At 54.3% G+C, this 25,000-nt stretch overlaps 4 protein-coding genes across 12 annotated transcripts; all 4 read left to right on the top strand.

Moving 5' to 3' along the window:
- Positions 1-8,579: 8,579 nt before the first annotated feature.
- Positions 8,580-11,812, top strand: LOC116436192 (FK506-binding protein 5-like). Of its 6 annotated transcripts, XM_032093203.1 has the most exons (5): positions 8,580-8,769; positions 9,978-10,768; positions 10,826-10,843; positions 11,105-11,149; positions 11,285-11,812. In XM_032093203.1, the coding sequence occupies exons 1-5, from the start codon at positions 8,595-8,597 to the stop codon at positions 11,696-11,698; spliced, it is 1,443 nt and encodes a 480-aa protein (XP_031949094.1). In that variant the 5' UTR covers positions 8,580-8,594; the 3' UTR covers positions 11,699-11,812. The 6 variants fall into 6 exon arrangements, with proteins under 6 accessions (XP_031949094.1, XP_031949091.1, XP_031949092.1 ...); XM_032093200.1 differs by having other exon boundaries at positions 11,105-11,812; XM_032093201.1 differs by having other exon boundaries at positions 9,978-10,891; positions 11,147-11,341; positions 11,405-11,812.
- Positions 11,813-13,564: 1,752 nt separating this feature from the next.
- Positions 13,565-15,590, top strand: LOC116436205 (loricrin-like). Of its 2 annotated transcripts, XM_032093234.1 has the most exons (3): positions 13,565-13,668; positions 14,054-14,861; positions 14,937-15,590. In XM_032093234.1, exons 2-3 carry the CDS (start codon positions 14,069-14,071, stop codon positions 15,407-15,409), a joined length of 1,266 nt encoding a protein of 421 aa, XP_031949125.1. In that variant the 5' UTR covers positions 13,565-13,668; positions 14,054-14,068; the 3' UTR covers positions 15,410-15,590. The 2 variants fall into 2 exon arrangements, with proteins under 2 accessions (XP_031949125.1, XP_031949124.1); XM_032093233.1 differs by having other exon boundaries at positions 14,054-15,590.
- Positions 15,591-18,494: 2,904 nt separating this feature from the next.
- LOC116436211 (loricrin-like) lies at positions 18,495-20,608 on the top strand. 3 transcript variants are annotated; one of them, XM_032093247.1, is made up of 3 exons: positions 18,495-18,599; positions 19,096-19,456; positions 19,667-20,608. In XM_032093247.1, exons 2-3 carry the CDS (start codon positions 19,111-19,113, stop codon positions 20,329-20,331), a joined length of 1,011 nt encoding a protein of 336 aa, XP_031949138.1. In that variant the 5' UTR covers positions 18,495-18,599; positions 19,096-19,110; the 3' UTR covers positions 20,332-20,608. The 3 variants fall into 3 exon arrangements, with proteins under 3 accessions (XP_031949138.1, XP_031949137.1, XP_031949136.1); XM_032093246.1 differs by having other exon boundaries at positions 19,096-19,756; positions 19,862-20,608; XM_032093245.1 differs by having other exon boundaries at positions 19,096-20,608.
- A 1,770-nt stretch (positions 20,609-22,378) lies between these two features.
- LOC116436243 lies at positions 22,379-24,493 on the top strand. Its single transcript, XM_032093291.1, has 2 exons — positions 22,379-22,658; positions 23,588-24,493. Exons 1-2 carry the CDS (start codon positions 22,635-22,637, stop codon positions 24,245-24,247), a joined length of 684 nt encoding a protein of 227 aa, XP_031949182.1. The 5' UTR covers positions 22,379-22,634; the 3' UTR covers positions 24,248-24,493.
- Positions 24,494-25,000: the final 507 nt, after the last annotated feature.

The following is a 25,000-nucleotide window of genomic DNA, read 5'->3' as shown; positions in this document are numbered from 1 at the left end:
TGCCAATCCCACACCAGCAGAGCCCCAGGATGGATGTGTGACCCCACCTGTGCCAATCCCACACCAGCAGAGGGACAGGATGGAGGTGTGACCCCACCTGTGCCAAACCCACACCAGCAGAGGGACAGGATGGATGTGTGACCCCACCTGTGCCAATCCCACACCAGCAGAGGGACAGGATGGAGGTGTGACCCCACCTGTGCCAATCCCACACCAGCAGAGCCCCAGGATGGAGGTGTGACCCCACCTGTGCGGATCCCACACCAACAGAGCCCCAGGATGGAGGTGTGACCCCACCTGTGCCAAACCCACACCGGCAGAGCCCCAGGATGGAGGTGTGACCCCACCTGTGCCAAACCCACACCAGCAGAGCCCCAGGATGGAGGTGTGACCCCACCTGTGCCAATCCCACACCAGCAGAGCCCCAGGATGGAGGTGTGACCCCACCTGTGCCAAACCCACACCAACAGAGCCCCAGGATGGAGGTGTGACCCCACCTGTGCCAAACCCACACCAGCAGAGCCCCAGGATGGAGGTGTGACCCCACCTGTGCCAAACCCACACCAGCAGAGGGACAGGATGGAGGTGTGACCCCACCTGTGCCAAACCCACACCAGCAGAGCCCCAGGATGGATGTGTGACCCCACCTGTGCCAAACCCACACCAACAGAGCCCCAGGATGGAGGTGTGACCCCACCTGTGCCAATCCCACACCAGCAGAGGGACAGGATGGAGGTGTGACCCCACCTGTGCCCAACCCACACCGGCAGAGCCCCAGGATGGAGGTGTGACCCCACCTGTGCCAAACCCACACCAACAGAGGGACAGGATGGATGTGTGACCCCACCTGTGCCAAACCCACACCAGCAGAGCCCCAGGATGGAGGTGTGACCCCACCTGTGCCAATCCCACACCAGCAGAGGGACAGGATGGAGGTGTGACCCCACCTGTGCCCAACCCACACCGGCAGAGCCCCAGGATGGAGGTGTGACCCCACCTGTGCCGATCCCACACCAGTAGAGCCCCAGGATGGAGGTGTGACCCCACCTGTGCCAAACCCACACCAACAGAGGGACAGGATGGATGTGTGACCCCACCTGTGCCAAACCCACACCAGCAGAGCCCCAGGATGGAGGTGTGACCCCACCTGTGCCAATCCCACACCAGCAGAAGGACAGGATGGATGTGTGATCCCACCTGTGCCAAACCCACACCAACAGAGCCCCAGGATGGAGGTGTGACCCCACCTGTGCCAATCCCACACCAGCAGAAGGACAGGATGGATGTGTGATCCCACCTGTGCCAAACCCACACCAACAGAGCCCCAGGATGGAGGTGTGACCCCACCTGTGCCAATCCCACACCAGCAGAGCCCCAGGATGGAGGTGTGACCCCACCTGTGCCAATCCCACACCGGCAGAGCCCCAGGATGGAGGTGTGACCTCCCCTGTGCCGAACCCACACCAGCGGAGGGTCCTGGCAGCACCAACACGAACAAAGGACCTTTCCTGCCTCTCCCCATGGTTTTTCACCCTCACCTTCCTCTCCCCCATTAGGAGGGGAGGTTTAAGAGGTCCCAGGTGTGCGTGTTCAGCTGCAGAACTCCTCATGCCCTCAGTTCATCCTTTTCTCCACATCACCCTCCCCATCCACCCAGCCCTGCCGAGCTCCACCGCGTCTGGACAAAAGCACCGCAACAAAACTCCCCGGGATTTGCATTTCGATGCGTCTGAGCCCCTCAGCAGCCTGCTCCTCCAATGAACCGGGCGGCCGCGCTCTTTATTATTCCTAATTTAAAACACGGAGGATGAGGAATTAGAGAGGGCATTCAGAGAATTTCTGCCATCCACAAACCTCCATCGAGAACCGTCTGGAGAGGCAGACAGATGCACCGAGAGGGTTAAACCCAAAATGCTGGGTGGTGAAGTTATCCCAGCCCAGGGAGACGGAGGGGATTTGGGGTCAGAGCTGTGCTGGAAGTGCCACAGGACCGGCAGCAAAGCCAGCGTGCCCCGGGGAGCTCAGCCTGGGCTGCCCCGGCCTCACCCGGGGATGTTCAGAGCTGAAAACAAACAGCAATTCTGTCACTTGACGCTAAATTTGCCCCTGACGATATTACGGGAGGTCTCTCAGAGAAGCTGCGGCCGCCCCATCCCTGGGAGTGTCCAAGGGCAGGGCTTGGAGCAGCCTGGGACTGTGGAAGGTGTCCCTGCCCATGGCAGCGGTGGGATGAGATCATCTTCAAAGTCCCGTCCCACCCGAACCATTCCACGGTCTCAGAGCCCCATCCTGTGGCTGTGCGGGTGCCGAGCCGCTGGAATGTTCCCTCCTGACTCATTCCTGGAGCGGCTGGAGGCGTATGGGATGAGCCGCTGGGAAGGAGGTGCTAGTAATGAACTGCTGGATAACGAGCTCTGCTGATTGCCAGCCCGGATCCCGCCGTGGGAGCTGCCCAGGGAGGAGCCGGACAGACGCAGGGACAGACAGAGAGACAGACAGGCTGTGGAAGGTTCTCCAGGGCCCTCAACCTGTCACATGTACCCCCAGAAGACACACATTTCACCCACATTTCTGCCAGGTTTTGTCCTTCCCGTGGAAGGGAGACTCTGAGGTGCTGCCCACGGGGATTTGGGGAGTTCGGACTGGCTGTGGGTGGGGAAGGTGGAGCAGGACCGGCGTTCCCGGCTGTTGAAATCCCAAATTGCAGCACTGCTGACGCTGCTGTGATAAAAGGATGGAGCAGGGCCTGTGGGGAGAGGTGGAAAAGCAGGTCCGGGATCCCCGGGGCTCCTCCGGGGTGGTTCTTGCCCGTGACCAAGCGAAGTGATGGAGAAATGAGGCAGCGCTCCAAGGAAAGGAGGGACAAACCTGATAAATATTAATCCCAGACCGGGGGAGGCTGGAAGGGACCACGGTGGGTCACAGCTGAGCTTCTGGGAGTTTATCCAAGGCTCTCCATCAGTTTATTCCTGCACCTGCCTGTGTTTACCCTGCTCACATCCTGTGGGAACGTTCCCAGCAGCCGGAGGCTTGGAAAGGAGAAAACCCTGTTGGTTGTCCAGATCAAATCTTCACGCTGCAGGAAGAATTAAGATTTGCTCTTTTCTCAGGAGACGTTTCTCCCTCTCCATCCCAACTTCCCTGAGCTCTCTCTGGGTGGTGCTGATGGGATGAGGCTGAGGAGTGGCGAGGGCTGACCTCACCCAACTGTGCTGGAGGTGCAGTTCCAGGAGGAGAATCTGGAGGGACCCTGTCCCTGAAATGTGAGTCCTTAAGGATCATGGAACCATGGAATGGTTTGGGTGGAAAGGGGCTTAAAGTTCATCTCATCCCACCCCGCCATGGGCAGGACACCTCCCACCATCCCAGGTTGCTCCAAGCCCCATCCAAGCTGGCCTTGGACACTTCCAGGGATCCAGAGGCAGCCAAAACTTCCCTGGACCACCTGCGCCAGGGCCTCCCCACCCTCACAGATGAGGATTCCTTCCCAATATCCCATCTAAACCTTCTCTCTGTCCATTCGAAGCCATTCCCCCTCGTCCTGTCACTCCAGGCCCTTGGAAACAGGATAAGGAGACTTTCAGTGCCTGTACCCCACACAAAACATCACATTTCAGACGTGTCCTACAAACCAGGTCCTGGTTTTCCTGTCCTCTATGGAAATCCTCATGGGAATAACCAAACATCAGCTGTCAGCGAGGGGGAAATGCTCCAACATCCTAAAAAATCACAGTGCCCTGGAGCCACAAGGCTTCTCCCCGCTCCAGAGTTGGCAGCTGAAAATTGGGGTTGGTTTTGGTGGCCCCAGTGGTGCCCGGAGCTGGGGGCACTGGAGAGGGTCCCCTGTGTTGGTGACATTCCTTCCTCCAACTGTCCTCAGAGCAGCTAATTCTGATTTAGGCCAAAAACCTCACAAAGCCTTTGGGGAGTTCCAAGGCAAATAAATTAACAGTCGGATATGACTCCCGAGGATAATGAATGGAGCAATTAAGACTTTCCATTTGATGACTGTAATTTTCTGAATAACAAGGGGAGGAAGCTGCCTCAGTGTCACAGGGAAAAACTGGGCAGATGACCCAGTAAAGAGCTGGGTGGATCCTCAAAAATAGGAAGCAATGCAGTTAAACTGGCCAGGGCATGAGCAGCTCCCTCTTCCCAAGGAGTTTGTCCTGCCACGTCCCCACAGATCCCTGGTGGACGCTGGAATGGGGTTGGCAGTGACGCAGTCGGGGCCTTGCTGGTGTCTGGGTGACAATGACAGGTTTGGCCAACGAGCCCTCATGGCATCTCAGAAATGCTTCCGTTCCATGGTGGGGAGGAGAGAGAATGGAAAAATGCCCAGGAGGTGCTCTGGAAACTCCTGCGTGTGAAGATAAAAAGTTTGGAGCAAAGTGGGATCAAATAAAGGCTCTCTCCAATATTTAGAGCTGCAGGGAGTGACCCAAGGAAAACCACAGGGATTTATTTCCATCCCTTTATGGTGGATGCTATTCCCTCTGGGGACGCTTTGAAATGTTAAGATTGCAGGACCTCCGAATGGTTTGGGTTAGAAAGAACCTCAAAAATCGCCTTGTCCCACCCCCTGCCATGGGCAGGGACCCCTTCCCCAGCAGAATTCCCTCCTGGGAGGGGATCCTCCCGAGCAAATAACCTGGGAAAAAATGCCAGGCAGGCCTGGCTCTCCTCACGCTGCCCCAGCCCAGGAACAGCTCCATTAAAACTGAAAAGATTCCTTCCACCCCGTGCCAGTGGGTTGGGCAGTGGCAGCTGCTTCCTGGGAACATCCCGTCACGTGTGCCATCCCCAAACCCATGGAGGTGCCTGAGCCACAGCCCTGAGCTGGATGGATTGGTCATCTCCAGCTGAGTGTCCATAATTGCCTGGCAAACCACGGCTTCCCTTATCAGCACAGGAAGTTTGGCTCTGAGGTGACGCTTCGGTCACCCCACAGGGCTCTGGGGTGGGTGTGGGCTTGGGGACCCTCTCGTGGCTCATTCCCCATCTGGAAGCAGAAGGAAATGGTCTTTTCCCACCTGAGGAGGTGGTGGACGATGGTCTCGGGGCTCTCTCTGGTCACCACCATGGTGGGAAGTCCAGCACCAGGGATAATTGGACTAGAACTGGAATGACGCAAGGAAAATAGGCCAAAGATTGCTGTGTGGAGGAAGGAAGTGGCCCCAATCTTTGCTGCCATTACCAAACCCTCCCGTGATGAGGCTGTGGGTGTGATAAGGGATCTGCACCTCTGGTGGAGAGGGGCTCTTGCTCAATTTTGACTTCTCCTCCTTTTTGTTTCATCTGCTGCCGGTGTCTGCCTCACTCAGACTCAGCTCCAGCTCCTGGTTTGCCAGAAAGGCTCAGATTTAATTTCTTTTCAAAGCGTTCTTCCCCTTTTTCAGAAATTTCGGTTGTCTAAAAGTGATCGTTTCTGTTTGCCCACATTGGGACACCTTCCACAGACCAGGTGGCTCCAAGCCCCCTCCAGCCTGGCCTTGGACACTTGCAGGGACTGGGAATTCTTGGAATAACCTGGGCCAGGGCCTCCCCAACCTCACAGGGAACAATTCCTTCCCAATATCCAACTGAAATGTCCCCTCTGCCACTCTGACCCCATTCCCTGGGTCCTGTCCCTGCATTTCCCAAGGAAAAGTCCCTCTCCAGTTTCCCCGCAGATCCTGGAAGGGGCTCTGAGGTCTCCACACAACCTTCTCTCCTCCAGGCTGAACATTCCCAGCTCTCCCAGCCTGTCTCCATAGGGAACAGGCTCCAATCCCCTTTATCAGCCTCCTGATCCTTCACCCCAACACCACCAAGCTTTGCCAGCAATTAAATGGAGCAGTTGGGAACATTTTGATCTCCGATCCTCTGGGATTTAAAGCCAGGCCAGGCTGTGTTAAGCTGAGCTTTGCTTTGGGCTATCTCAGAGCTGCAGTGCTCCCAGCTCCCAAATTCCCAGTGAAGCACCGATGATTTCCCAATGAGCCTCGAAAGAATGAGGAACCAGGATGGGGGAAAGAAGAAAATGGAAACCAGGGTGTGGCCGTGGCTTAAATGTCTGTGGCCAAGTGCAGGGACCAAATAAAAGTGAAATTAGGGAAGGATGGCACAGCTGGACAATCGACTGTTCCACTGCCAAAACTACCGACCATTAATTATGGGGGAAAGTTGCCCTTGTTGGGGTACACAGACCTCACTGGCTGTGTCGAAATTCTTGGCAGGGAGACACCAATCGCAGCAGGTGTTGAAAGCAGCAGAAATGCTCCCAGGATTCAGGAGAAATGCACCCAGAACTCAAGAGAAACACTGCCAATAATAATTAGAAATAACTCCCAGAAGGAGCCCTGGCCATGATCCCAGAGGGTTTAATATCAAAATAAAGACAAAAGGACAGGTTCTCATGGACAGACCTGAGGAGGGAGAGCTGACAGCGACGCGAGCAAAGGATTGAAACTCTGATCCCCAAAGTAGGAGCAGAACCCAAGGGGTGGAGGCACAAACATTTCCAGATTAAAAATAATCCTTCATTTCCAGTTCCTGCTCCCGTGTGACACCGGGGATTGAGCAGGAGCTGTGCCTGGTGTGGAGAAATGGGCACCGAGGACTGAGACTGGCAGTAAAGTCCAGCCCAGTTAATGCGAGCCTTTCTCTTTGTGGGGAACTTCAGGAATATGATCCCAGGACTGACTCTGCAGCCCCTTCCCAGCTCCACTCCCTCCTCCAGCCCCTCAACATGTCCTTGCAGTGAGATCTGTGCCCACATCTGGCCACGGGATCCAGGTGCCCCTCACCAGTCCCGCGCTCACTGAGAGCCACCAAACCAAGCTCTGTCCTTCCCCACACGGACATGAAATCCCAGGATTCATCTTTTCTGTGCCAGAACGTGCTGAAGCTCTGACAGCTGTGTCCTGAGCACCCTTGGTCCCAAGAGCAGAGATAAACAAGCTGTTCTAGATATGCAAAGCATGTGCTGCAACCACAGCCCCGGAATCCCTTCACGGCTCCCTTCCCTGCCCTACTTTCCTCCCAGCCCAGACACCCCATGGAGGGGCTTGGACATTCCCGTTGGGAGCTGGGTGGTCTCAGCTGGGTGTTCCTGAATTTAAACTTCATCTTGGTTTTGTGGGAAATACAGCACCAAACTTCGGGAAAGGCCGGGCGGGAAGGGGAGATGATTTTTATTTTATTTCACTTTTTTGCTCTGTTTTTGAAATTTATTTTATTGAACCTTTTTGTGGGTATTTGGCTCTACCCTCTTGGCTGCTCATCCTCCAACAGCCAGGAGTGAGCACTCAGGAGTGACGCAGATAAGAAACTTCCAAAAGTTTTCATAATAAGAAATGTTAATACAATTTTGTGGCTTCTTATAACAAAACCCCACAGGTATCCCACGAAATCCCGTTCAGACGAGAGCCTTCAGCACAGCCCTGAGTGCTGGGGAGGGGGTCCCTTCTCCTGTGCCACCGCTGGTGGTGTCACCTCCACCCAGGTTCTGTGGTGGGGTTTGGGGAGGATGAGATAAAGATGAGATAAGGCTGAGCAGCCTCATGCTCCAGGGCAGGAACTGGGCAGGAAGGTGGCACTTGGGTGGCGCAGCCTCTGGCTCTGTCACCAAGAACAGCTCTGAAATAATAAATGAAGTTCCTGTTGCCTCAATCAGCTCCATCTGAGCGAAAGATCCTCCCAATTCTGGCACTTTGGAGCTTGCCTGGAGCTGGAGAGTTTTGCTGGAGGAACTTCAATTGCTTGGAACAATTCCAGGTTGGCAGAAGAAAGACAGGAGAAGTGGGAGCAAACCCTATCCAGAGTGGATTCCCCTGCAGTTAAGGGATGAGGGCCTCACCACCCTCACAAGGAACAATCTCTTCCCTATATCCAAGGAAAATTTCCCCTCTTTCAGTTTTAACCCGTTCCCCCTTCTCACTCCAAACCCTTATAAAAATGTCCTCCCCCTGTTCCTTGTAGCCCCTTCAGGTCCTGGAAGGCCACAATAAGGTCACCCCAAAACTTTTCTTCCCCAGGCTGAACAATCCCAACTGCCTCAGCCTTTCTCCAAATCTACCCAAAGACCATTTCACTCCTTCTTTGGGTTTCTTCCCTCCACTTCTCTGTAGGTCAAACTCTCCAAAGGCCATAAATCACCTGGAGCCTCCCAGATTTGCATCACTCCAACCTCTGCCTCTGGAGGCATTTGTTGTGTTTTGAGGAGCTCCAGGTCCTCGGACTCATTGGAGCCCAACGTGTCCCTCCAGCCCCTGGCAATAATGTGGGTGTCATTAGGAACATATAATCCACAATCTGGGTTGCATCACACCTTAATGACACGCCAGGGCCGCGTCTGGCAGCTCAGAAATATTTTCTAGGATGAGAAATAAATTTCCTGTGTCCATAAAGACAAAAACCCCTCGTGTTTCCTCTCTGGAATGCTGGACTTTATCTAGAGAGGGACATAAAATTCAATCACTTGTTTAGGCTGAAAATGTGTCTGGTTTTCCCTATTTCCTCACTTTACCTGGAGGAGGTGGAGCCATCCAATAATTTTAACGCCGCCAACAACAAAAGAAGTGGTGGAAGGAAGGGCGATACCGATCTCTGCAATGACGAGCCCGAGATTATGCGAAGTAAGTGGGCAGCTGGGGCTGGGTTTGGCTGTAAATAAATCAATCATTGTTTCTTTCCAAGAGGAGGACCAGATCCTATATAAAAGTTCTCTCATACCACGTTCCCTCACTCCCGTTGACTCCTTTCCACTGGTTCGTGCCGTGGGACACGGTAAGAGATTTCAGGCAATTGATGAAAATTCATTTGGCTGATTAGGCTTGGAATGCTAAAATGGAAATGTGGGATTAAATACGGCTTTTGGGTCTCAAAGTCTGAAAATTCCTCTTTATTTGCAGTTATTTTTTGTTTTTCTACCAATTCAGGGATTATGTAATCACACAGGAAAAGGAGAGCACTGGGACATGGAAAATGGGGGGTTTGGAGCCCCTTGGATTTCTCTGGGCCCAGCACTACGTGGTGCCACCACACACACACACACATATTCCTGGAAAATAAACCTTGCAGGAAGGGGCAGGAAAAAGGGAGTTTGCAGGTACTCAGCAGAGAGTCGGAAACAAAGGAACAGAAACACAAAGTGGGGCTCTATCCTCATTTTCCAGCCTTTCATCTAAATGGGAAAGGGGTTTCTTTTGAGTACTTTGCTTCTTGTTTTCTCCTTAGGCATTTGGACACCTGATCCTGCTGATCGTTTCCTTTCAGAGCTGTCCCTTCCCTTTCACAGGAACATCAATTCCTGCTGCCGGCAGACAAGGACGTGGCTGGGGGGGGGATTAAGTGCTCAAACTTCAGAGCATCTCTCGGAGACAGACACATCAAACCCTGCAAGTGCTGCCCTGGAACTGCTGAAGTTTGGGGCTTTTTTTCCCCTTCTTTTGCATCGCTGACAACTTTTCCACAGGCTGTTCCTCTTCCTTCTCCTCTCTGAAGGAGAAATTAAACACTGAGCTCCTTTGAAAGCGGGATTGAAGAATTTCAAAGCACAGTGAAGTTATTGTTATGCAAATGACAAACCGGGTTCTTTCCTGCAGCCAGGGAATATTAATCCCTGTCCCTGAGCATTGCAGCCCTTTCAAAATACCCAAACCACACTTGGATGAGGGTAATTCTGGGGTACCATGGCCTCATGTGCCTCTTGCAGCGACACACCCGCTGCAAGAGGGAATTATTAAGGAATGGTAAAAAAAAGAACAGTTACATCTGGATAAGGAGGTTCTGTAGATGGAATAAGCTGAAAACTTCACAGGTTTTCAGTTTAATTCATTAATTCCTTAGGTTGAAAATTTTTGCATCAGTCAGAGGTGGAGGAAGGAGCAAAATTGGAAGAGAAGACAATTCCATGTTGGAAGGGGATGGGGTGGCCCAGTAACACAACTTCTCCCTCCAGAAGAGCTCAGGCCTGGTTTCTCTCTCTCTTGCAGGACTCCCATCACACAGACCATGGGTTCCCACCAGCAGAAAGGAGATGGCCAAGGGATGTCTGAGCAGTCCCAAGGGTGCCACGGCGGCGGCGGCGGCGGCGGCGGCTGCCATGGAGGGGGTGGAGGAGGATGCTGCCACAGCAGCGGTGGAGGAGGATCTATGGGATACCAGAGCCAGGGGTCGTCCTGCCATGGAGGAGGAGGCGGCTGCGGCGGCTGCGGCGGCGGCAGTGGTGGAGGTGGCGGGATCATTTATCAGACTCACATGCCATCATCCTCCTGTGGAGGAGGAGGAGGAGGAGGAGGCGGTGGCCAGCAGAGCCAAGGATCCATCTGCATTATTGGAGGAGGAGGAGGAGGAGGAGGAGGAGGTGGAGGAGGAGGGGGCTCAGGGCAACAAAGCCAAGGCCCCATCATTATTGGAGGGGGTGGAGGTGGCGGAGGAGGAAGTTCTGACCACCAGAGCCATGTACCCATCTGCATCGGAGGGGGAGGAGGAGGTGGTGGTGGTCAGCAAAGCCAAGGTCCCATCTGCATTGATGGAGGAAGTGGTGGAGGTGGTGGTGGAGGTGGTGGTGGAGGTTCAGGCCACGAGGGCAAAGGAATCATCATTATTGGTGGAGGCAGCGGTGGTGGTGGTGGTGGAGGTGGTGGTGGAGGTGGCTCAGGCCACCAGGGCCAAGGTCCCATCTGCATTGGAGGAGGTAGTGGTGGAGGAGGAGGAGGTGGTGGTCAACAAAGCCAAGGTCCCATCTGTGTTGGTGGGGGTGGCAAGGGAGGAGGAGGAGGAGGTGGAGGTGGTCAAGGTCCCATCATTATTGGTGGAGGAGGTGGTGGTGGTGGAGGAGGAGGTTCAGGGCACCAGGGTCAAGGTCCCATCTGCATTGGAGGTGGCAGTGGAGGAGGAGGAGGAGGTGGAGGTGGTCAAGGTCCCATCATTATTGGTGGAGGAGGAGGTGGTGGTGGAGGAGGAGGTTCAGGGCACCAGGGTCAAGGTCCCATCTGCATTGGAGGTGGCAGTGGAGGAGGAGGAGGTGGTGGTGGTCAACAAAGCCAAGGTCCCATCATTATTAGTGGTGGTGGTGGTGGTGGAGGTGGAGGTGGAGGTGGTGGTTCAGGCCACCAAGGCCAAGGTCCCATCTGCATTGGTGGGGGTGGCATGGGAGGAGGAGGTGGCTCAGGGCACCAGGGCCAAGGTCCCATCATTATTAGCGGTGGTGGTGGTGGTGGAGGAGGAGGAGGAGGAGGTTCAGGGCACCAGGGCCAAGGTCCCATCTGCATTGGAGGTGGCAGTGGAGGAGGAGGAGGAGGAGGTGGCTCAGGGCACCAGGGCCAAGGTCCCATCATTATTAGCGGTGGTGGTGGTGGTGGAGGAGGAGGTGGCTCAGGGCACCAGGGCCAAGGCCCTGTGTGCATTGGGGGAGGAGGTGGAGGAGGAGGTGGAGGTGGCTCAGGCCACCAGGGCCAAGGTCCCATCGTCATCATCGGAAGTGGAGGCGGAGGTGGAGGTGGAGGTGGTTCCTCCAGCTCTGGAGGAATGTCCATGCAGCAGCAGACCCAGCCCATCTGCTGGCCACCGCAGACCAAGCACAAGTAGTGGCTGCCAGAAGGACTCTGACACCAAGGAAGCCCAAGATACGAAGATGCCTCACATTTCCTCCTCTGTTAAATTTAAGATTATTTGCATTGTTCTCTTCTCCTTTCCCCCGGGAATGTTCTGACCGGAACCTCTGGTGTTGTGTCTCCGTAATTCCAGCCAGGGTTGTTCCGTGTGCCTGTTCCTGCCTCAATTTTCTAGTGCTTGCACCAGACAATAAAACTTGCAGTTCTAGAGAGTTCTGTGTGTGCGTGGTTGGATTTTCTGGTCCCAGTTGCTTTATTTCCATCCCTGGTTTTATTCCGAGCTGGTGCTGTTGCAATAAAGCTCCAGAGCAAAACTGCACCGAAACCCCACTGGTAGAAGAGATTTTGGATTCACTAAATATTCTCAGGTCACTATTTAATGTCTCTTGATGATGACGATCCTGACTTTTGCCTGTCAGAGGAGGTACCACAAAGCTGATCACTGGGGTCTCTTTACCTCACCAAGATTCTGGTGATGCCCAAGAAAGTTCTGAGTGGGTTCAGAGATAGAAGATGTCAAAATTCTGCTACAAAGGACTTCAAGGTGTAATTACAGGGGTGAGAGAAGCTCAGGCCCTTCATGAGATGGTGCAGGAGCTCCTGGTGCTCTCACAGGCAGCTGTGGAAGAGAAATGAGGGAGTTCTCCAGCACTTTTCCAGCTCTGAACCCCCAGTGGAACCAGAGGCAGGCCCAGGGCTTCAGCAAGGCCCTTCCAAGGGCTGGGATGCTCAGCCTGGAACACCTGGGCATTTCCTCATTCCCACAGGGCTAAAACGCAGCTCCGGGTGTGAGTCTTCAGAGGGAGTTTCCCTGTGGGAAGTGATCTCTTTGATGTGGTCTACTCTGGCAATTAGCAGGGAAAGGGAATTAAACCTTGGAATTGTTCTACGGGAGGCAGGTGACGGACACCTGGAGTTGTCCCAGGAGTGACCCACGGCTATAACGGCTTCTCCTGTCCCTCCACCTTCTGCCCTCTCCCCCTTGGGGACCTCAGCGATGCAAACAACCTCAAAGAATGTCCAGATGAGCCCCTCCAGCCAGTGTTTTGCCACTGGAAGAGCTGAATTCCCTGGGATTTTACTATGGGAAGCCAGAGGGTGCTAAAATACCTGAGAACTGCACAAACACTGACACAGAGCAAAGCCAGGGTTTGGGGTCCCACACTGGGGAGGTGGGAACAGTGCTGTCAGACATCCCCACTCCCAGAAACAGCCCAGGACCAAGAAAACCAGGATCCAAATTCCAGAGATTCTCAGGGTGACTGCAGGAGCACAGCACGGCCTCAAATCTTGTTGCTTCTTTGGAAATGCTGGAGTTATCCCCAAAATGGGCAGGAACTCATCCTTTTGGTCCATATCCATGGAGATGCTGCTGCACAGGGGGGATGTTCATCTCCATCATTGACGTGGCGGGGCCTGCCTGACCTCTGCTCTCTCCAGAGTGGTGGAATTAAACAAAAATCCCGATCAATTTTTCACTGGTGTGGTGGGAAATCTCCCACAGCCATGAGGGATTCCTTTGGTGCCCCAGAAACACCAGTCCCGCCCCTGTTCCCCTGGGAATCTCTCACAGAATATCCTGAGGTGGAAGGGACCCCCCAAGGATCATCAAAGTCCAGCTCCCTGCACAGACATCCCACTAATCCGCCCCTGTGCCTCCAGTCTGTAACACTCAACAAAAGGAGGCTCCGCAGCCCCTTCTGGTGTCGGTCACCAGCGGCATCTCCCGGCTGGAGTGGAGGGTGGCAACCTCCAGAATCCTACTAGAAGCCCAGAATCCTATCTTGGAACTCAACCACAGGAGCCAAGCTCATGTGTGGGACGTGCAGTGGATGCAGGGCAGCCGAGGAAGTGATGCACGGGAGAGGCATTGTCCGCATCCAGTGAGTCAGGACAAGTGGGATGAAGGAGGAGAGGTTGTTTGGTAAATAAACCTACACCATTCCTGTGGATTCCTACACCATTCCTCACTTCCCACTCGGGAAAAATGGTATAAAAGTTGGTGGATCTCGGGGTGCTTCATTCGCTCAGCTTTGCCCTGAGGCGTCCGTGGTCAGAGCCAAGGAGGGTAAGTCCAGGTCTGCTCAAGGGAGGGATTGTTCTCTTCCTTTTCTGCTTCAAAAACACAGAAGTTTTGGTTAAAAACATCGGGGGGTGGTGGTGGAAGGGCAGGAAAGTTGCTGGGATGAATTTAAATCTCCTGGGGATGCCTTGGTCCCACCAGACCAAACAGAAGCAGGATCAGCCCGTGCTACTGAAGGCTGTCTTTCATCAGTATTGAGATGGAGATGGAATGGCTTTGGGACAAGGAGATAGGATAACTTTGGGATAAAAGTCTTTAAAAGATGATCCTGGACACGACAAAGTGGTGTTGGGCCAGACAGGGGTCACAGGCCCTGGGAAATTCTCATGAGGGTGGTGGCTGCCCTGGAGTAAAAAGCTGCTCCTTGCAGGGTCACTGCTGCAAGATGTGCTCCAGACAAAGCGGGTGCCACGGCTGCGGCTGCTGCTGCTGCTGCCAGGGGAGCAGCTACCAGTCCCAGGGCTCCTCCGGCGGGGGAGGAGGCGGATCCTGCTGCGGTGGAGGATCCTCCGGCAGATCAGCCCAGAAGATCATTATCAGCTCTGGCGGTGGAGGAGGCGGAGGAGGAGGCTCCTCTGGATGCTGCGGTGGAGGATCTGGTGGTGGCTCTTCAGGAGGGAAGATCATCATGGGAGGTGGAGGCGGTGGAGGTTCCTCCGGATGCTGCGGTGGCGGATCCGGTGGTGGATCTTCAAAGAGCATGATGGGAGGTGGAGGTAGTGGTGGATCCTCTGGATGCTGTGGTGGGGGTGGCATGGGAGGAGGATCTGGTGGTGGATCTTCAGGCACCAAGATCATCATTGGAGGTGGAGGCAGTGGAGGTTCCTCCGGATGCTGCGGTGGAGGATCCAGTGGAGGCTCTTCAAAGAGTATGATGGGAGGTGGAGGTGGTGGAGGTTTGTCTGGATGCTGCGGTGGAGGATCCAGTGGTGGATCTTCAGGATCAAAGAGCATAATGGGAGGTGGGGGATCCTCTGGATGTTGTGGTGGAGGATCCGGTGGTGGCATGGGAGGAGGATCTGGTGGTGGATCTTCAGGAACCAAGATCATCATTGGAGGTGGAGGCAGTGGTGGATCCTCTGGATGCTGCGGTGGAGGATCTGGTGGTGGATCTTCAAAGAGCATGATGGGAGGTGGAGGCGGTGGAGGTTCCTCCGGATGCTGCGGTGGAGGATCCGGTGGTGCCTCTTCAAAGAGCATGATGGGAGGTGGAGGCGGTGGAGGTTCCTCCGGATGCTGCGGTGGAGGATCTGGTGGTGGCTCTTCTGGGACAAAGATCATAATGGGAGGTGGAGGCGGTGGAGGTTCCTCCGGATGCTGTGGTGGAGGATCCGGCGGTGGCTCTTCAGGATCAAAGAGCATAATGGGAGGTGGAGGATCTTCTGGGTGCTGTGGTGGAGGATCCGGTGGTGGCAGTGGGGGATCAGCCCAGAAGATCATTATCAGCTCTGGCGGTGGAGGAGGAGGAGGCTCCTCTGGATGCTGCGGAGGGGGATCTGGTGGTGGCTCTTATGGAGGGAAAATCATCATGGGAGGGGGAGGCGGTGGTGGATCCTCCGGATGCTGCGGTGGCGGATCCGGCGGCGGCTCCTCGGGACAGACCATCATCATCAGCTCTGGAGGTGGCGGCGGAGGCTCCTCCCAGCACAAATGTCCCATTGTCATCCCCAGTGTTGTGTCCCACCAGACCAAGCAGAGCTCCCACTGGCCATGCAGCCAGAAGTAACAGCCATGGGCAGCTCCGGTTCCCACTGGGAACAGCCGAGTCTCTGCATTCCAAGTTCGCTCCCAGCACATCCCCTTGCCTTGTGTTCCCTCGGTGCTGCATCCCTGTGCTGTGAATGCCCAGGTGGCTCCTCTGTGCCATAAATGTGACGGGAAATAAAGATTTCTGTGCACGGACAGAACTGGTTTGTGAGGTTGCTTTTCTCCTTTGTCCTTCCCAAAAAGGAATAAAACATCCAAAACATTCCCTTGGGAAAATTTCTCCAGCCTCCAGCTCTGGAGCAGGTGCTCATTAACAGATCTTTCCTATATCCAACCAAAATTTCCCTTCTTTCAGCCTGAACCCATTCCCTGTGTCCTTCCACTGCAGTTCCTGACGAAAAGTCCCTCTCCAGCTTCCCTGGAACCCCGGCAGATCCTGGAAGGGGCTCTGAGGTCTCCACACAACCTTCTCTCCTCCAGGCTGAACATTCCCAGCTCTCTCAGCCTGTCTCCATAGGGAACAGGCTCCAGGCCCTTTATCAACTTCATGGCCTCCTCTGAATTTGCTCCAACAATTCCATGTCCTTCTTATGTTGGGGACACCAGAACTGGACACATCATTCCAGGTGGGATCTCACCAGAGCAGAGTAGAGGAAAAAAATCCCCTCCCTCACCAACCTGCCTGCTCTCCTTTGGACGCAGCCCAGAGACAGCTGGCTTTCCTCTCAAAGTGGGAAAATCCTCTCAAAAAGGACTCCCAAAGTCCTCTTTGGGACAGGAGGGATTAGTCTTGAGTTTAGCAAACTTTAAGCCCAAAGGGTTTTTGTCCATCTCACAAACACAGCTGGTAGGGAGGAAACAAAATTAAGAATTAGAGGGATCATCAACCATGAAACTCTTGAGGGATCACAACTGACAGGCCCCTGCCTTTTGGAGAAAAACTGGAGAGTTCTTCTCCAGGACCACACCCCACACTGTCAGCATCACTGTGCGCAAGGGAATCTGCTGGGAAAAGGGACCCAGGCTGCTGGAGGATCTGGCCAGGGATTTGTCCTCTCTCATATCAACCACCCTCCCAGGTGTTTGCAGTGAGGAGATGAAGAGGTACCGTGATCTGCCAGCCTCTCTGTAGATGCTGAGGAGGCGAGCAGAGAAAAATTCTCCACTTTGTACTGTCTCATGAGAAGGTCTCTGTTCTCACGCAAGCCAGCTGTCTGATGGTTGGCTAGTCCGTAAACGTTTGCAGGTGCAAGGCTGTTGTGAGAACGTAGTGGAATTGTTTTAGTTTATTGGGAAGAATATTTTGAAATGGGTGGTTAGAGCCTATCACCTTGGTAGGTCGTTGACCGATGGGCCAATCATGTAATTTCTCTTTTGCAATCCATGCTATAAAAAGATGGGTTTTGGTCGGCTTCGACCATCTTCTCTGACCTGAGTGCACGTCGTTCTTCGCCGTCCCTGCACACAACAGCGACACCAGCCCATCCAAAGGGTTCCAGGACTGCAGGGAAAAGGGCCCAGCGGAGCATCACAAAACTCAGAACGTGGCCCTGGAGCCTTTTACATCCCCATTCCCCTTTCCCCAACACAGGTATCCAAGTTTCTCCCTAACCTGGGAGAGAGGCTGTGGTAGTGCCGACCCTTCCGCAGCTGTGCTTCCAGCCACACTTTTCCTACACCTCTGGCAAACAAATCCATGTGCTACAGGCCCAGTGCTTCAAGGGGGTCCAACCTTGGGCTCGCCACACTCCGTGGTTTGCAGGATCTCCTCTCACCACCCCTCCAAAAGCCTCCATGGCCTTTCCTCATCCCTGGGTCCAGATGAGCTGTTCATCCTGGGTGTCCCTCTGTGCCAACGAGCTGCTAATCCTGGGTGTCCCTCTGGGCAAGTCCCTACAGGTCGAAGGCACGGAAGGGATCAAGGTGGTGAGATCCTCAGGAGTACAACACCCACACGGCAGAGCTGGGAGCCAGAACGGCGGTGACACCTCAGATCTGGAGATGAGAACAAAGATAAGGCCACGGGAGGGACTCCAAAGCCGAACAAAGGAAGCCCCTGCACGTGTGTCCCCGGTGCTGGTGGCCCTGTCCCCATCCTAAGGGTGTCGCGTGTGCTTGTTCAAAGTCACATTCGTGGTGACAGCTGGGACCTGCTGCTGCTGTCACACGTCCCCACTGCCAAAACCCCCTATTAGTCCTTCGTCTACTCAGTGTCCCAGGAGGGCGGATGCTGCTGTCAGGCTCCAAACACGCGTGACACAGAGCCAGTGCTGGGACAGCTGTGCTGACAAACTGTCATCCTCCAGCAGGGAAAATATCCAGGTGACTCCCCAGCTCAGGTATGGGGGGGGTGGCCAGTGGAGACCCTCAGAAACGGGTGCTGTTGAGGCAGAGGGGGTGTTTAATGTCCTGGAGTTCAAGGGTAAGGTCTTGATGGCCTTCAAGTGCAACCTCGAAAATAGCAGGATTTCATGGCTTTCCCCACTCCAACCTGGAGAATGGAGACTCCTGGAAGCTGGAGCAGCTTGGACCTCTGGGCTCAAACCCACAGCAGCTAGGACCTTGGGCTCCCAAAAGGTTGAGGGGAAATATTCTCCTTGTCACTCTCACACCATCTTCTGACACAGATCTGGGCAGCTCCAATGGAGGGCACTCCATCGGCGTGGTACCTCTGGCCTTTGTCAGCAGGATGGACATACTCCTGCTCCCCATCTCGCCAGTCCTTGAGGAAATTCCCCAAAATTCTCTGGGATTCTGCTCCAGCACATCCTTTATCCTTGTCCTTCCATCACTCTCTGGCTCCAACTCACTCCAGTCCCCATCCCTCAGCATCTGCTCAGTCCCCACACTCTCCTGAGCTCCCGAGAAGCTCCAGCCCAGCAGAAACACATTGGGGACCCCCTAAAACAGACCTTGAGATGTTGTTTGCCCCAAAAATTCAGAGTGAGGCTCCCGGAAGGGAACCATTAACCAGAATTAGCGACTGCGATACAGAACGGGGCTGATGCGCCTCCTTCGCATCACCTCTGCTGCAAGTGAGTCAAGGAAGGAGGCAGCTGAAGCCAAGCTCCGTAAATAAATCTCTCAGCATTCCTTAGGGTGTCTCACTTCCCTTGGGAGCACGATGAACCCAGTATAAAAGCTCAGCTATCCCAGGGCTCCTCATTCAACCAACACCGAGCATCACAACGTTCCCACCAGCACTGAAGGTAAGCCCGTGGATACGGAAGCTGCCAGAACCTCTATGCAGGGAGATCTCTCCACCAGTTGTTCTTTGGGCGTTCTTTGAACCGTGGTGGCTCCACCAAAAACCAACTGGAGGTGCCAACAGAACTCCCTCCCTTAGAGAGGGGAGTTGCAGCTGGATCTCTGAAAGCTGAACTTTCAGCTGCTGAGTCAGTGTGAGACATCCAGAATGATCCACACAATTTTTTAGGCGTGCCAGAGCATGTGTGCAAACCTCGGGAAGTATTCCCAACCTTTCCGCACGCAGAGGTTTCCTGGAGCTGTTGTGACCTGCAGAGAGCTCCCTGGGATGTCACGGCAGCTCTCACAGGGGTGAGGGAGGTTAAAGCTGCCATCCTTGTAGGGCTGCAGAAGATGGGACAAAAGGGGTCATTCCTGGGAACTCTTCCTTCTCTGTCTGCTGGGAAGGCTCAGCTGCATCTCCAAGGTTCTCCTCTCTGACAGCTCCGTTCCTTGCAGGGTCACTGCTCCAAGATGTGCTCCAGACAAAGCTCTGGAGGTTGCCACGGAATGTCCTCCCAGTCCAGTGGATGCCACAGCGAGGGCTCCGGTTGCCACGGGAGCGGCTCCTCCAGTTACCAGTCCCAGGGCTCCTCCTGCTGCGGGGGACAAGGGGGTTCTGGCAAAGTCATCATCAGCTCTGGTGGTGGAGGAGGTGGATCCTGTTGTAGTGGGGGCTCCTCCAGCTATGGGATGGGAGGGGGATACAGTGGTGGCTCTTCAGGATCAAAGGGCATCATTGGAGGTGGAGGCAGTGGAGGATCCTCTGGGTGCTGCAGTGGAGGATCCTCAGGTTATGGCATGGGTGGAGGATACGGTGGTGGCTCTTCAGGATCAAAGGGCATTATTGTAGGCGGAGGCAGTGGAGGATCCTCTGGGTGCTGCAGTGGGGGCTCCAGCTACGGGATGGGAGGAGGATACGGTGGTGGCTCTTCAGGATCAAAGGGCATCATTGTAGGGGGAGGCAGTGGAGGATCCTCTGGATACTGTGGTGGAGGATCCAGCTACGGGATGGGAGGAGGATACGGTGGTGGCTCTTCAGGATCAAAGACCATTATTGTAGGCGGAGGCAGTGGAGGTTCCTCTCAATACTGCAGCGGAGGATCCAGCTACGGGATGGGTGGAGGATACGGTGGTGGCTCTTCAGGATCAAAGACCATTATTGTAGGCGGAGGCAGTGGAGGTTCCTCTGGATACTGTGGTGGAGGATCCAGCTGTGGGATGGGAGGGGGATACGGTGGTGGCTCTTCAGGATCAAAGAGCATCATTGTAGGGGGAGGTAGTGGTGGTTCCTGTGGTGGAGGATCTTCAGCTTATGGCATGGGTGGAGAATATGGTGGTGTATCTTCAGGAACCAAGATCATAATGGGAGATGGAAGTAGTGGTGGTTCCTCTGGATACTGTGGTGGAGGATCCAGCTATGGGATGGGAGGAGGATATGGTGGTGGATCTTCAGGATCAAAGAGCATCATTGTAGGGGGAGGCAGTGGAGGATCCTCTGGATACTGTGGTGGAGGATCCAGCTACGGGATGGGAGGGGGATACGGCGGCGGCTCCTCGGGACAGACCATCATCATCAGCTCTGGAGGTGGCAGCGGAGGCTCCTCCCAGCAGAAATGTCCCATTGTCATCCCCAGCATCGTGTCCCACCAGAGCAAGCAGAGCTCCTACTGGCCCTACAGCCAGCAGAAGTAACAGCCGTGGGCAACTCCAGCTCTGAGTCTCTGCCACGGCACCTCTTTGCCTCCAGCCCTGCCTCTGGCTGCCTGGTCCTTCCCAGCATGCCTCCAGCCCTGCCTCTGGCTGCCTGATCCTTCCCAGCATGTCTTCCCCTCGCCCTTGGACACTGCATCCTCATCTGAGAACTCCAGGATTCCCCTGCTGTGCCTTGGTGTCGGGGTGCCTTTGATAATGTCCTGTTGCTTTTCCAAAGGCACTTTTTATATCCAATAAATGTAATTGCTCAAAGCTGCCCCTTTTTTGAGAGTTCATTTCTTTCTTGCATTATCAACCTGCATTTCATGGTCTTGCGATGTAGAAATGTCTCTGATGAGATGTTTCACTCCAAAGCCACCCAGTTTATTGTCCCAGAGACTTTGCACTTTCATTTTCCACCTGGGCTCTGTGAGGGAGGAACAGAAGATCCCAAAATTCGAAGGAACCACAGCATCAACATATTAAAATGCCCCACGGTATATCACCGTGTCCTGCAGCTGTAGGGAGGAGGAGAGAAGATCCAGCAGGCAGGAATTGTTCAGCAAGATTGATCTATTTAATTATTTTACAAACTCTTTAATAGACTTTTTCTTCATAGTCTAATTGAACAAAGATCAGCCACCCCTTGGGGCGATTGGCCAAAATCCTAAAACATGCATTGTCAAAATATTTTTCTACTGTACCATAAACAAGACTTTTCAAGGTTGCAGGTGTTTGGTTGTTTACATAACTCTGCTGCCTCTTCTGTGAGAGAGAAAAGTCTCTCACAGACTTAGAAAATAGCAAGAAAATCCTTGCTAGCAGCATTTTTGTATCCACACCAACACCCCTTTGGTGCCTGGGCATGGTGCAGGCCCTCCTGTGTCCTCCAAGGTCCCAATGACCTCTGTGGAGCTCATGGGAGACCTGACCAGGTCCAGCAGGGTCAGTTGGGAAGAGCAGGGATTGGGGATGACCCAAGAGCAGCTGGTGATGCCCCAGGCAGGCAATAAAACCATGACAACACCCACGGCCTTGCCATCCTCTCCCTTCCTGCCGCAAACCTGAGGGAACGGCCTCAAGGTGTGGCAGGGGAGGGTCGAGTTGGACATCAGGATGAATTTCCTCCTGGAAAAGGTGCTCAGGCCTTGGGAGGGGCTGCCCAGGGAGGTTTGGGGTCTCCATCCCTGGAGGTGTCCAAGGAATGCCTGGAGGTGGCACTCAGCACTCTGGGCTGGCTGACAAAGGGGGGACAGGCTGGACTCCATGGTCTGGGAGGGTTTTTCCAACCTCAGTCATTCTGGGATTCCATGATCTGTACCCAGAGGGAAGCCTCACCTGCGAGCCACCTAAATCAACCCTGAGCCAGGCAAGAGGGAATAAAACCAGCACCAAATCCCTCAGGCAGCTCCAAATCTTCCTCCAGCCCTCAAATCTCTCCCTTCCCAGGCTTTGCACCCTGCCCTGGCAGCACCACCACCCTGTACACGGATTTCTGCCCAGGGGATGGGGCTTTGGCCAAAGCTGGGACTCTCTGTCCCCACAGCAAAATTTCCCGGAGCTGAACAGAGCCGGTCCAGCCTCCAGGAGCTGCTCTGCAGGGCCGGGCTGGAGCACCTTGGATCTGCAACCCCCACCAGACTCCCCCACTCCCTGCGGCCTGGTGCTCTTTCCAAACCAGAGGAAGGATATGAAAAAGAAGGAAGAGAGGGATTTGGAGGCATAATCCTTCATTAAAGCGTAATCCAGCCAGGCTGGGTTTAAGCATCAGGACGTTCACACCTCCCGCTGTTCTATCCTTAAGCTCTCTTTACAGCACCCTTGCAAAATTCCATATCCGGGCATCAATCACTTTTGGCGACCTTCTGGTTCATATGCAAATGTTTTCCTCGGAAAAAAAACTCCCCCTGGGGCCACCAGGGATTTGCGGCAGGGAACAACTTGTCACCAGAGCACTGTGAGCGTTTCTTGCCCTGTGCCCCACACTCCCTAATGTCGCTCCGCATTCTCCTACACCCACATCCCCACCCACCTCTCCCGGGGCTGAGGACCGGAGGATTCCTGCGTAGCCCAGGGCAGGGGCACAGGAATAGGCTCATTAGGCAGAAGTAACAATTAGGGCAGCGAAATGAGCGGTGTGAAGGGAGATACGGATCGGGAGGCAAAGCAAACACTGAAACGCCGGTTTGGTAAATAAATCCTTCTCATTCCCGAGGGTGTCTCACTTCCCATATATGTTAAACGCCATATAAATGTTCCAGAGGCTGTTAAAGCTCCTCATTCCGTCGACTTTTACCTTCTAAATGTGTTTCCGATGGCTGAAGAGGGTAAGTCTGCTTTTTTTTTTCCTGGGATTTTGTAGTTTCCTAATAGTGGGATGTGGCTCACTTGAGACCTTGGCTCACGCTAGCAGCAGGACCCCTCTGCCTGAGCCAAGTCCTCGGTTCTTGCTCCGTTATGGATCCAATCCCTGGGGAGAGAGGTGAAATCAAGGCACCAGGCTGGGGTGCAGAGGGATGAGCAGGGTAAAAACCCGGATGGGTCTGTGGCAGGGCCAGCACGTGGGGACTGCACAACCTCTGTGGGTTTGCATGTGCAGGACACATTTTTGATGGTAATTATTAACAACCCTGTGCTGGACCTCAGAATGGCCACAAACCTCTGTGTCTGGGCCAATCACCTTCAATGAAAGAATTTTGGGGCTGCAATAACAGAGCCAGGGTGGAAACTTTGATCCATCGCTCTTGCAACGGTTTGGAAACAGAAACGAGGATGACCCTTGGTATTTTTGCAGCTCCATGGCTGTGGACATGAAAATGAGTGGGGAAAACCCTGACAGTTATTAGATGGGAAAAGAATATAGTTCAGATTTTATATTTCGGGTTTTGGATTCAGAATATATTTCAGTTTTTGGATTCTCTGGAAATAGAGGTAGAAAGAGGAAGGCTGTCCCAGGAAGAGTCCAGATATCTTTGGATTTGAAGAAGAGGGGCTTGGAGCAACCTGGTCTAGCAGAAGGCGTCGCTGCCCGTGGCAGGGGGTGGCATTGGATGAGCTTTAAGATCTTTTCCAACCCCAACCAGTCCATGATTCCATGATTCTCTAACAGCTCAGCAGCACTCGGTTCCAAAGCCTGGAATTGCCCCAAGCCCTGGCCAAGCTTTCCTGGCCACACCACCTGGCGGCTCCCCACCTGCCCCGGTACAAACATGAAGCAAAGTGGTGCAAGTTTGGGTGTTTTGCTTTCCTCTTCCAGCTTTACCACTGCCTCCGGCGGAGATGGCAGAACCGGGGCTACAGCCGGGACATCTCCCTGAGCCACCACAGGTTCTGCACCAGGGCCCTCTCCAACTCCCACGGCAACGCCTCCTTCTCCTGCGAGGGTGAAGGCTCCATCACCTACAGCCGGAGACCTTTGTCCTGCCCGGCCCGGCCAGCGCCAGCCCCCTACAGCATCTCAGGGGGGTACTCGTGTGACTCTGACAGGTCCATCAGTGGGGATTGTGGGGTCACGTCTGGCTGGGATGTCACGGTGGGGACAGTCCCAGTGTATGGCTCTGGAGTGGGAATGGGATACAGCAGCGAGGACTTGGGTCCGGTCATCAGCAGTGCGGGGGGAGGGGGAAGATCCGTCTGCCACCGAGGGGATTTGGGAATCGCTGAGGGAGCAGGGGCTGGGTATGGATACCCTGCACCCCTGAGTGATACCCTAACCACGGGGAGGGTCACTGAGGGGTCAGGGTACTATGGTGGAGGGCTGGGATATGAAACTGGGACATTCCCAGGTCCAGAGCTCAGCCCTGAAGGCGAGGGATGCGCCCAGGTGGTGCAGCAGAAATGCCCCGTGGTTGTCCCCACCATCAAGACCCAGCAGTGCAAGCAGAGCACCCGCTGGTCCCCCATCCAGAAGAAGTGACTGGCCCAGCAGCAGCTCCCACATCCCAGAAGTGTCCCTGGATGTGCCACAATGGAATTTTTCCCTGACCATGTCATTACGGCCACAGAGCTCCACGTTCCTCGCATGGGGCTGTGCTGACAACACTCCCCCAAGAACTGCTGGAAAAAGGGGTTTGTGCTGTGGTGACAGGAAAAGATTCTTTTCTCCTTCTCCTTTGGATCATGGGTCAGAAAATAAAACCTTTCAGTCTGTGGATATTTTCAATATTGGGATGATTTCTTTCATCTCTGGCTCCTCCACTCAAAATGCAAATGGGTCCTCAAGGAGTCTCCACAACACAAAGAGTTTCTTCCAACCTTTTTCACATGTACTTGACACCCACACTTAAACGTAACATTTGTATTAATAGAACCAAAACACGACATTTTCAACAGCAGAGAAGTTCAGGTGGCAAGGGAACCCTGTCAGACTCTTCCCAGGGTGCCCAGTGACAGGACAAGGAGGATGAGCATAAACCAAACCCCAAGTTCCACCTCAGCATGAGGAAGAACTTCTTTCCGTGCAGGTGGCAGAGCCCTGGAACAGCTGCCCAGGGAAGGAGCGGAGTGTCCCCCTCCAGAGACATCCATCCCCAAACCCACCTGCATGTGTCCCTGTGCCACCTGCTCCAGGTGGAGACTGGGAGATCTCCAGAGATCCTTCCAACACCAACTACTCCAGAATTCTGGGATTCTGTTCATTAACCTGGCTCCTGCTGGAGATGCTCCTCCC

Source organism: Corvus moneduloides, chromosome 29 (genome assembly GCF_009650955.1).
Source record: "Corvus moneduloides isolate bCorMon1 chromosome 29, bCorMon1.pri, whole genome shotgun sequence".
In the NCBI taxonomy this organism is placed as follows: Eukaryota; Metazoa; Chordata; class Aves; order Passeriformes; family Corvidae; genus Corvus; species Corvus moneduloides.
The sequence above is the reverse complement of the archived record's forward strand: the minus strand, read 5'-3'. Positions and strand labels throughout refer to the sequence as shown.

Coding starts and splice junctions, on each gene's coding strand:
- LOC116436192 (XM_032093199.1), top strand. CDS start 8,595: ATGACGAGCCCGAGATTATGCGAAGTAAGTGGGCAGCTGGGGCTGGGT. Junction 8,770..9,977: donor GGTTCGTGCCGTGGGACACG/GTAAGAGATTTC, acceptor TCTCTCTTGCAG/GACTCCCATCACACAGACCA. Junction 10,892..11,146: donor CAGTGGAGGAGGAGGAGGAG/GTGGAGGTGGTC, acceptor GCATGGGAGGAG/GAGGTGGCTCAGGGCACCAG.
- LOC116436205 (XM_032093233.1), top strand. CDS start 14,069: ATGTGCTCCAGACAAAGCGGGTGCCACGGCTGCGGCTGCTGCTGCTGC.
- LOC116436211 (XM_032093245.1), top strand. CDS start 19,111: ATGTGCTCCAGACAAAGCTCTGGAGGTTGCCACGGAATGTCCTCCCAG.
- LOC116436243 (XM_032093291.1), top strand. CDS start 22,635: ATGTGTTTCCGATGGCTGAAGAGG. Junction 22,659..23,587: donor GTTTCCGATGGCTGAAGAGG/GTAAGTCTGCTT, acceptor TTCCTCTTCCAG/CTTTACCACTGCCTCCGGCG.